We start from the raw sequence: 10,457 nt of genomic DNA, 5'->3' as shown, positions 1-10,457 counted from the left end.
GCTTGGGGATCATTTCCTAGCACCATAAGGTGAGTCAGTGAAGGAAGTGGTTTCTCTTGAATTCCTTCTCAGATGGTAATCTTCTGGAATATTTGAAGCCATAGTTATCATTGCCGGGTTTCTGAGAGCTTGTATGTGATTTGTTCAACCGTGTATTTTCCCCCTGTCCTCTTTTAGATGGTTTAATGTCTGTTTCCCCTGTAGATCCCATGACATCTCTAGGTGTGTTTATCTGTGGTTTGTTTGCATGGAGCCGTTTCCTGGCTCCTCCTGTACAGTTTCAGTAGTATAGAGATTACTTGCTTTGTGATACCAGGGATTGAACTCAGGGCAACATGAACACCGAACCACATCCCCAGCCCTTTTTTTGTGTGTTTTGTTTAGTGACAGTGCAAGCAAGTCTCTGCAGCAGCGATCCAAATGGATGTTAGGGCGACCAAGAAGAAGCGCCTGTTGGGATGTGTGGTCTCTGGTCCTGGTTCAGAGACTAAACCATATGATTCTAAAAAGAATCTGGACTATCTGAAGTGGCGGTTTCGGTTGGAGGACGAGCTGGGAGCAAAGGACTGGAAGTGGAGTTGGAGGTGTTCCGAGAGTGCCTGTTCTGCTTCTGGGCCGCAGGCTGGGTCTCACAGAATCAAGTCCCAGCAGTCTGAAGGGAGCGCCCCTGAGGAGGCCTCTGCAGAGGCCAGCTCCACGACTGGGGGATCCCTGAGGAGAAAAAAGACCTCAGGAGAAGAGGAGAGGAGGAAGTTCAGGATAGACGGAGAGGTGGTCCTGGAAGCTGACTTCAGGGAGGCCAGTGATCACCTAACAAGCAGCCCAAAGCTCCAGAAGGGTGCGCAGAACAGGGAGAAGGAAGCCATTGCTCTCTCTCCAAACCGCAGGGCCATCTGTGTGTTGAAGGGAGACCCCGATTACAACATCGCGCTGGAGGATTTGGAGGACAGCCAGGATGAATGGATCTATGAGGTGGAAGGCCTCTTCCAAGAAGTCCACGCCGAGGACCGTCTGATTTACATGAAGGGCAGAATTTTTAAAGAGATTGGGACAGCAGAACCCTGGAGGTGTGAGGTCCCTCACCCGCCCCTTCTGCTGTTGAGCGGTGGTGCAAAGACGGGTGAGTTGATGCCGCCTAAGCTCCCTAGGCTGAAGACAGAGGAGGGCTGTGAGACCCTTGATGTCGGGTGCCAAAAGGCACCCAGCGAGGGCAGCCCACCTGGAGGGATCACGGTGCCAGTGGGGCTCTCACTTCCCCATCTCGAGGGGAGTCAGTGGGCCTGTGGGCGGGGCGAATGTCATTCTGACTTTGACCAGTGTCCCTGTTGGAGAAGGCAGCCTTGGCCTACCCTGCAGAGAGCTGGCAGGGCGAAAGGCTTCCCTTGATTGAGCTTTGGCATTGATTATGTCTCCCCAACTCCCAAGCCTTGGCCCTGAGTGTGTGGGGGGGAGGGGGTTGGAGGTCACTTGACAGGATTTCAGAATGAAGACCTTTAGCTTTATCACAACCTGGATACTAGAGATCTATTCCTACGGAGGCTTGTAAGACTGTCTCTTCCATCGATTTCAGGTAATGTTTTGCTTCTCATTCTTTCCTAGGCTCAACTGGTCCATAGAGATGATACCTGATTCGCATCTGCACGGGAAAGAAGACCTTCCCCGGTAAGGACTCCAGCGGACCCACAAAGAAGTTAGGAAGAATGTGAAGTCTTAAAAACGGAATAAATGAGATTGAAGAAATATGGGATTCCTGAATGTGATTAAGCTTTTCCCCTTCTCACCACCCAAAGTGGCTGAGTCACAAATATCAAACCGACACCTGCCATTAAGTTCTCTTTAAACATTTTTTCCCCTAGTTGTAGATGTGCGCACTGTCTTTTCCCCCCTCGGGTACCTTATTAATTTTTTTTTTTTACATGGTACTGAGGGTCTACCCAGCACCTCACACATGAGAATCAAGTGCTGAGCCACTGAGCTACAACCTCAGCCATGCCATTAAGTTTGGATATTTATTTGTCCTGTGGTATTGGCAGGGGAGTGTTTTCAGGGTGCCTCCTGGCTATTGTAACACATGGTATTCTTAGGTCCTTTGGAGCCCTGTCTTTTCACATGACCCATGCACATGTTTCCTATACTTTCAATCACTCGGATGACTTGTACCCAATTCGACATAATGCCATCTAAATATATGACTATTCCTAGGATAGTGATAAGAATAAAGGGTGTCTTTACTACAGATTTTCTGATTGATACTGGAGGTCGAACACGGGGGTGATTTACCACAGGGCACATCCCCAGCTTTTTTTTGGACACAGGCTCCCCCCAGTTGCTTGGGGCCCGACTTGCTGAGGCACCACCTGAACTAGGCGGTACTCCTCCCTTGGTCTCCCGAGTTGCCGGTATAATTGATGTGCCGCCATAGGTGGCTCTGAAGTTGTTTTTCAAAGACTCCATGCATGTTCCCGAGCCCCAGGCAAGGCACCCTCGTCTGTGGAAGGTTAAGAAGGTTAACTGTCCTGCCTCGTGTCCAGAGAGGGAAATCCTGTAGAACACTCTAGTTGCTAACAGATAGGGTATGCACTCTACCCATTTTCATTTTTAAAAATGACACACTTGATTTCTCTTTGAATTTCACTGCTTTTTATTTATGACAGCAGAATGCATTATGATCCTTATTATATATACAGACACAATTTTTCTGATCTCTGGTTGTAAGCACAGTATATTCACACCTATTCGTGCATTTACTTGTCCTTTGGATAGTAATGATGGTCACATAGCACCATCATTAGTAACCCCATGCCCCTGCCTTCCCCTCCAACCTGTCTGCCCTGTCCAAAGTTCCTCTGTTCCTCCCTTGCTCCCACTTTCCATCCCGCTTTGAGTCAGCCTCCTTTTTTGGGATTGGCCAACTTCACTTAGCATTGCCTTCTCTCACTCCATCCATTCACCTGCAAGTGCCACAAGTTGATTCATGTGTAATTGCCACATTTGGTTCAACCATTCATCTATGAAAGGGCATAAGGGTTGGTTCCATGGTTTAGCTGTCGTGAACTGAGCTGCTGTAGACATTGATGTGGCCGTGTCCCTTTCGTATGCTGTTTTTAAGGCCTTTGGGTATAGACCGAGGAGAGGGATAGCTGGGTCAAATGGTGGTCCTGTCCCCATCTTTCCAAGAAATCTCCATACTTCTTTCCATATTGGCTGCACGAATTTGTAGTCCCACCAGCAGTGTTCCAGTGTACCTTTCCCCCCTACATCCTAGCCAACACCAATGGTTTTTGCTTAACATCAATTGTAGACCAATGGGTTATGTTGTAACACAGTGTGGATTTTTCTTGTGACTTTGAAGGATAGAATTCACAGATAGTAGGGTGAGAGCAAAGTAATGGGAATTATTCAGGCTAAAAGGGATTTCCCAAAGGGGGTGTGGCTTCAGGAGAGGGTTACCAGAATACCTGTCTGTGGGTTCTGGGGCGTGGGGGTTATATCGATGGACAGGGTGAAAGGAGATAGCCCTGTGCCCAATCCTGGTAGAGGCACTCAGTGGCCGAGAGCTTGTCACATGCCCTTTGGTCCAATGTGGATACTGTGCCCCCCTTCATGCTGGGGGTCAAGTTGCACACAGATGTTGTTTTTTGTGGTTTATTGACAGACAGTCTCAACTGAGTTGCTTAATTTCAAGCCCTTGCTGAGGCTAGCTTCGAACTTTCGATCCTCCTGTCTCAAGCCTCCCGAGTGGATGGGATTACAGGTGAGCACCACTGCACCCAGCCATGTCTGCTCTTTCTCAGAACCTCTGCGGTCCTTACCTTGAAGGAGCCAAAGACAAATTTTTATGCCAAGTGTGTGATCTACCACTAAGGTGCACCAACAGTCAAACAGCTTTTCAGAGGTAGACCTAGATAGTAGGTTTACAAAATCTCTCACTGAATACTCAGTGAATACTCTGAATATTTGAAAAATAAGGTTTTTTTAATTTGTTGACAGACCTTGTTCATTTATATGTGGTGCTGAGAATTTGACCCACTGCCTCATACATGCAAGGTGTGTGCTCTACCACTGAGGCACCCTTCCCAGCCCTGTCCATTTTCATGCAACCCTGGCCAGGACCAAGGCACTTGGCTCTCTGTTCCTGGGCCTGGTTCCTTGTTGCAGCCCCCGGGCATCCTTCTCGAAGACCCTGTCCCTGTCACATGATTTCAAGGTCCATTTTCAAGCCCTCTCCTGTGCCTCCCCTCAGTTCTCCTTGTACTGTGGTGTCTTGGAACTCCCTGGACCTTCCCATCCTCCTGCTTATCCCTAGACTGTTCTCCTCGAATGTGTCCTGGCTCCCCAGAAACTCCCCAAATCCCAAAGGACCGGATCCCCTACAATGCCCTCCTTTGTTCCTCTTTGGTCTCTCTCTCTGAGGATCTACTCACCTGGGGCATAGGAGTGGAATTGGCTGGCTTCTGCACCCTGAACGCTCCCTATGGAAAACACAGCCCTATCCCACGCCTGGGCCCCTTTCGTAGCTGGAACCTTCACACCTGGCAGTGGACTTGAGTCTAGGGACAACCTTGCCCTTCTTGATCCCCTCCCTTCCATCCCCTGACCTCTAACCTTGCATCCTGACCTTATCCCAACCCATCCATCCCTAACCCTGACCCTTCATGATCCAGTCCCTAGGCCTGGCCGCTTACCTTAGCCCCTGACTGCATTTCTCATGTCGCGTGGCTTCACGTGGTGTCACTTGGTGTCAGGTCTGACCCAGGGGACCCTTGCTTGGACCCTGTAGCGCATTCCCCACCGTGTCCTTTATGCTGCCCTCTGTCTCCTCACCCTAGTGTCTCCTCTTCCTCTCCTTTCCCTCGTGCTTTCCCTACAGCACAGGATTCCTGCTCCTTGGGTCCATAACCCTCTGTTGGTCGGGTCGGTCCCTTGCCTGGACTCCTTGCTTGGGTCCTGGCTCTTGCCCTTCTCTGCACCCACCAGGAGCCTGTGCAATGCCCTCCTGTGCCATCCTCCTGCAGTTGTCCCTAGCAGGACAACCTTGCCAGGATGCTGATCTTTGATTTTAATCTAGGTGAAGGCATCTTATGGGAAACGGAGCACTGCCCCTCGCCTGGGAACCTTTGCTCTCCCTGGGCCCATGGTCCTGCACTCGGAACCCTGACACCTGGCAGTGGTGCTGGCACTCAAGCTTGCCTCCCCGCTGCTGGATCACCTGCCTTCTCTCCCGAGCCCTGTCCGCTGTCCCGAGGCCCCTGCCCCAGCGCTGGCCCTTGGCTCCCCATTCCCTAGCCTGGTTCCTCACATGAATTTCTGGTGGTCCTTGTTGTCCAGCGTGACCCTGCGCATTGACTGCGGGCCCCTTGCTTGGACCGCTCTCCATCTCTCCTTGGTTTTCCTGCACTGCAGTCCACTAGTGCCGCCTGCCAGCACAACCTTGACCTTCCCTGCTCTCCCCTACTGAGGGACCTCCTCTAGAAACCTAGCCTGGGCTCCTTGCTGTGCTCCTGAACCCCACCCCACCAGCACCCATCCTCCAGGTTTTCCTGCTGTGCCATCCTTTAGCCCCCCCACGCCTCGTGGTCCCTCTCCCTGTTAAGCTCTCTTTCCTGATCCATTCCCAGGATGATCACCCAAGCCAGGACACTTGACCTGGCCTCTTGGCCCTGTGGGCTCCCTTTGGGAAAACAGAGCCCTGCCCCTTGCCTGTGCCCTTTTGCCTCCCTCAGCCTGGTCTATGCTGCCCAACCCTGAAACCTCAAGGCTTCCTCCCCCTATGCCACCTTCTTCCCTCTCTCCCCTCCCTATTCTCCCAAGCCCTGCCAGGGCTCTGGAACGTAGCTCTACATTCCTGGGCCTGACTCCTTGCTTGAGCACTCAGCTGCCCTGCTTGAGGACCCTAATCCTGTCCGTTGGTTTCAGGCTCTTTGCTCGTACCCTCTCCTGTGCTGCCCCTCTGTTCCCCTTGTGCTGTGGTATCCTGGTACAGCCCGGACCCTCCACTCCCCTGATTCTCCCTAGCCAGGGCTCCTCCAATGGGTCTTGGCTTCCAACCACCCAGCAACTCCCACCCCCACTTCTGGACCCAGGGTTTCCCCACAAAGGGCCTTCCTTTGGCCCTCCTTTGGCCCAGGCCTTATGTGAGAATCTACTCACCTCGGGCAGAGGAGTGGAATTGGCTGGCCTCTGGGCCCTGAAGGCTCCTATGGGAAACAGAGCCCTGCCCCTCGCCTGGGCCCCTTTGGCTGTCTGACCCCTGACACTTGGCAATGGACATGGACCTTGTGAAGTCCTTGCTCTGCTTGATCCTCTCCCTTCCCTCCCCTGCCCTGTGGCCTTGCATGCTTTGCCCCTACCCCAACCCAGCCCTCCCTAAATATTGACACTTTGCACTCCAGTCCCCAGGCCTGTTTCCACGCCTGGGTCTCTGACCGCATTTGTCATGTCATGTGGTGCCTCATGGCGTCGCATGGCACTACTTCATGTCGGGTTGGACCCAGGGCCCCTTGCTTGCGGCCCCTACTGCATTCCCCTCGGTGCCCCTGAGGCAGCCCATCAGCCCGCTGTGCCCTCATCCTCGTGTCACCCCTTCCTCCCCTTCCCTGCTTTCACCTCGTGAGGTCCCCTTGCTCCTTAGGTCCCACATCATCCTAGTTAGGGTTGGTTCCTAGCCTTGGCTCCTTGCTGGGGTCCTGGCTCTCGCCCCTCTCCAAACCCACTGCGACCCTGCCCTGAGCCCTCCAATCCCCTCCTCCTGGCCCCGTCCTTTGCCAGGCCCCCTTTGCCAGGTCCCTGGCCCAGGATTCTCATCTGGGCCAGGGTACCTTATGGGAAACAGAGCCCTGCCCCTCACCTGCTGAGAGCCATTGCCAAGTAGGAATGACGCGTCGCAATTTCTTTGTCAGCCTACTCCATGTTGCTTAGAGGAAGGACTCTCCTTTGGACCCAGGTCATTTGCAGTGACATTGCATGTATGTTTGAGTAAGGTGACCCTGCTCAAGGACCAGGGTGGATCCGGGTTTAGGGAGGATCCTGCTGGACCAGGGCGGATCCAGGTTTAGGGTGTATCCTGCTCCTTGGGTTTAGGGCGGTTCCAGGTTTAAGGTGTACCCTGCTGGGAATAGGGCGTATCCTGCTGCCTCAGGCGCGCCCACTCCTTGAGTTCCTGTTGAGTTCTCTTGGGATTCAGAGAGTATTTGGGATTCAGAGCCAGGTGGAGTGGGTGGATTTTGCCCAGAACGTGGATTTCCCCCAGAACGTGTTTGTAGAGTTCGAGAATAAAGAGTTGCTGTTTGAATCTACAAGGTGTGTGGTGGCTCGTGATTTTGTGCCCAGCCAGACTGCGACACTCACCTGGGCCCCTTGCTCTCTCTGGGCCCTTGGTCTTGCACCCAGAACACTGACAGTGTCCCTGGGCCTCGAGCCTGCCTTCCCCTGCCAGATCCCCTGCCTTCCCTCTCTAGCCTTATCCACTGTCCTCAGCCCCCAGCCCCAGCCCAGACCTAGGCACTCCATTCCCTGGCCTGGCTCTGCGCTTGAGCTTCTGGTGGCCCTTATTGCCCAGTGCATCACTGGGCGTTGAATGCGGGACCCTTGCTTGGGCCTCTTTCTGCTCCTCTTTGCTACCCTGCACTGCGGTCTACAAGTGCTGCCTGCCTGCCCGGCCCTGCCCTCACCTGCCCTCCCCTGGTTTGGGCCTTGAGACTTCATGAGCCTCTGGGGACCCTTCTTGCTCCGTGCTTTGCTGGGCTTGAACTGCGGGCCTCGCTGGGGCCTCTTCCCTGCTCCCTTGACTTCCTTACACCTCAGAACCCTAGTGTCTACCTGGCCCTGCCCTTCCCTGCTCTCCTTGGCCTGGGCTCTACTCTAGTTACATAGCCTAGGCTCCTTTTTGGGGTCCTAACCACACCCCACCAACACCTATTCTCTGGCCCTTCACATTGTGCCCTACTTCGGCCCTCCTGTTGTCCCTGTCATTGCTGGGCCCCTTTTCCAGATCCCTTTCCCAGGATGCTCCCCAGGGCCAGGGGACTGTAACTGGGTGCTTGGCCCTGTGGAGTCCCTTTGGGAAAACGTAGCTGTGCCCCTTGCCTGGGCTCTTTGGCCTCAGCCTGCAGTCTTCTCCTCAATCCTGTTACCAGCAGTGAACCTGGGCCTTGAGCCCTCCTCTCCCTGCACCACTCTCTCCCCTTACTCCCCTTTCTTCCCTCCCCAGCCATGACTCTTTTCATGGGACCCAGGACTGGGTCCTGGCACTTGACTCTCTATTCTTGTGCCTGGTTCCTTACTGCAACCTCCGGCCGCCCTTCTCCAGGACCCTGTCCCTTGATTTCAGTCCCCTTGCTCGGCCCCTCTCCTGTGCCTCCCCTCTGTTCCCCTTTACTGTGGTATTTGGCATTGTCCAGACCCGACCCTCCCCCTGCTTCTCCCTAGCCTGGGATCCTCCAATGGGTGTTGACTCCCCACTGACACGCCCCAATCCTTAACCAAAGGTGTCCTTCTCAGTGCCATCCTGTGGCCCACCTTTGGTCCTGGTCTCTCCCTGAGGATCTACTCAGAGGGGCAGAGGAGTGGAATTGGCTGGCCCCAGGGCCCAGAAGGCTCCCTATGGAAAACAGCCCTGCCCCTCGCCTGGGGGCCCTTTGTAGCTCATCCTTGACATCTGGGCCTAGCAATGACCTTGCCCTGGGCAATCCCCTGCCTTCCCTCCCCTGCCCTCTAGCCTTGCAAGCTGCTGCTAAGCCAACCCAGCCCTCCTTCACCCTGACCCTTCACCCTACAGTCCCCAGGCCTTGCTGCCTGCCTGAATTCCTTACCACATTTCTTGTGTCTCCTTGCTTTGTCTGGTGTCTCTTTGTGTCTTAACTAGGGACCCCTTCTTTTGGCCCCCTAGCACGAACCCCTCTGTGCCCTTTGTGCCGCTCTCTGTCTCCTCATCCTAGCACTGCCCCTTTCTCTCCTTCCCCTGGTGCTTTTTCCTGGAGCAAAGGCCTTCTGATCATTATGTCCCTAATATCTTTTGGTTGGGTCGATCCCTTTCCTGGGCTCCTAGACTGGGTCCTGGCTCTTGCCCCTCTCTGCACCTACTGTAATCCTCCACCGTGCCCTCCCATCACACTCCTCCTGGCCCCAGTCCCTTTCCAGGCCCCCTTAGCCTGGTCCCTGGCCCTTGATTCTCATCTGGGCCAGGATGTCTTATAGGAAACAGAGCCTGGCCCCTCACCTGGGCCCCTTGTTCTCCCTGGACCAGGGCTGCACCTGGAACCATGACACTGAGAAACTGATGTGACTCTATTTTTGAGAAACCAGCCTCTACCTCAGAACAAAGCTTGTCCTAGAAAGGAGGCATGACTCTTGTCCTTGGAAAAACCCACAGAGCACTCCTAGCACATACCCACCCTGCTGAGTTGTTTGTCTGAAAATAACAGGAGAGATCTGCGGAGCAATGTGTCCCTGACTCAGTTAGGCTAAGTGAGGACCCATAGAAACCCCCTAGCAACCACCAATCATCAGGAGACAGAGAAAATACCTGAGATGCCAGATGACCCCCCAGTAGTTTATGGTGGTTGATAACATGTTAGGAAACCATGTGGTTTGGCATGTACACCCCTCATGGCTTAAAAAATCAGTTCAAACGAATCCCCCTCTTGTACTAACCAATCACCTCTACCCAAATTGTTCCTGCCAATGAAGAGTTGTTGTTTGATTTTCCCTCAGTGTGAAATGATTTGCTGTGTGATGTTGTGATGCATAGAGTATCCTCCAAAAAACTAAAAGAATCTCCCTGAACAAAGGACTGGGACTTACTCCTAGGGAGCACTTCATCAGAAATGGTTGAGTCCAGGCTTGAGCTTGCAATAAAGACTCTTGAGTGATTGCATCGGATTCGGCTCCTGGAGGTCCATATGGGATCCCACGAATATGGCATTACAACACTGGGCAATGGCGCTGGGCCCCGAGCCTGCCTCCCCCTGCTGGATCCCCTGACTTCTCCCCCATCCTTGTCCACTGCCCAGAGCCCCCTTCCCTAGCGCTGGCCCTTGGCTCTCTATTCCCTGGCCTGGTTCCTCTCTTGGGCCTCTGGGGGGCCTTCTTGCTCCCTGCTTCCCTGGGCTTCAACTGGGAGCCTCACTGGGGCCTCTTCCCGGCTCCACTTGGTTTCCCTGCACCTCAGAACCCTAGCACTGCCCATGCCTTTCCAGCCCCACCCTTCCCTGCTGTCCTCTGACCTGAGCCCTCCTCTTGGTCCCTAGCCTGATCTCTCTTCTGGGGTCCTGGCCTGCACCCCACCAACGATCTTTCCCTGGCCCTTCCTGCTGTGCCCTCTTTTGGCCCTCCTGTTTTCCTTGTCCCTGCTGGGCCCTTTTCCTAGATCCCTTTCCCAGGATGCTCACCAGGGCAAGATGATGGAACTGGGATGTTTAGCCCTGCAGGCTTCCTTTAGGAAAAGTTAGCCTTGCCCC

At 53.9% G+C, this 10,457-nt stretch overlaps 1 protein-coding gene across 1 annotated transcript; it reads left to right on the top strand.

Annotated features, from left to right (window-relative positions):
- Positions 1-417: 417 nt before the first annotated feature.
- On the top strand, positions 418-1,721 carry LOC131423532 (uncharacterized). Its single transcript, XM_058573641.1, has 2 exons — positions 418-1,120; positions 1,600-1,721. The coding sequence occupies exons 1-2, from the start codon at positions 421-423 to the stop codon at positions 1,614-1,616; spliced, it is 717 nt and encodes a 238-aa protein (XP_058429624.1). The 5' UTR covers positions 418-420; the 3' UTR covers positions 1,617-1,721.
- The last annotated feature ends 8,736 nt before the right edge of the window (positions 1,722-10,457 follow it).

This window comes from Marmota monax, unplaced genomic scaffold, assembly GCF_021218885.2.
Source record: "Marmota monax isolate L192 unplaced genomic scaffold, Marmota_monax_Labrador192_F-V1.1 WCK01_AAM20220418_F8-fsc01565, whole genome shotgun sequence".
Taxonomy (NCBI): domain Eukaryota; kingdom Metazoa; phylum Chordata; class Mammalia; order Rodentia; family Sciuridae; genus Marmota; species Marmota monax.
Note: the sequence above shows the minus strand (reverse complement) of the source record. Positions and strands in the feature narration are given on the sequence as shown.

Bases quoted from the DNA above. Each gene is read 5' to 3' on its own strand.
- LOC131423532 (XM_058573641.1), top strand. From the start codon at position 421: ATGGATGTTAGGGCGACCAAGAAGAAGCGCCTGTTGGGATGTGTGGTC.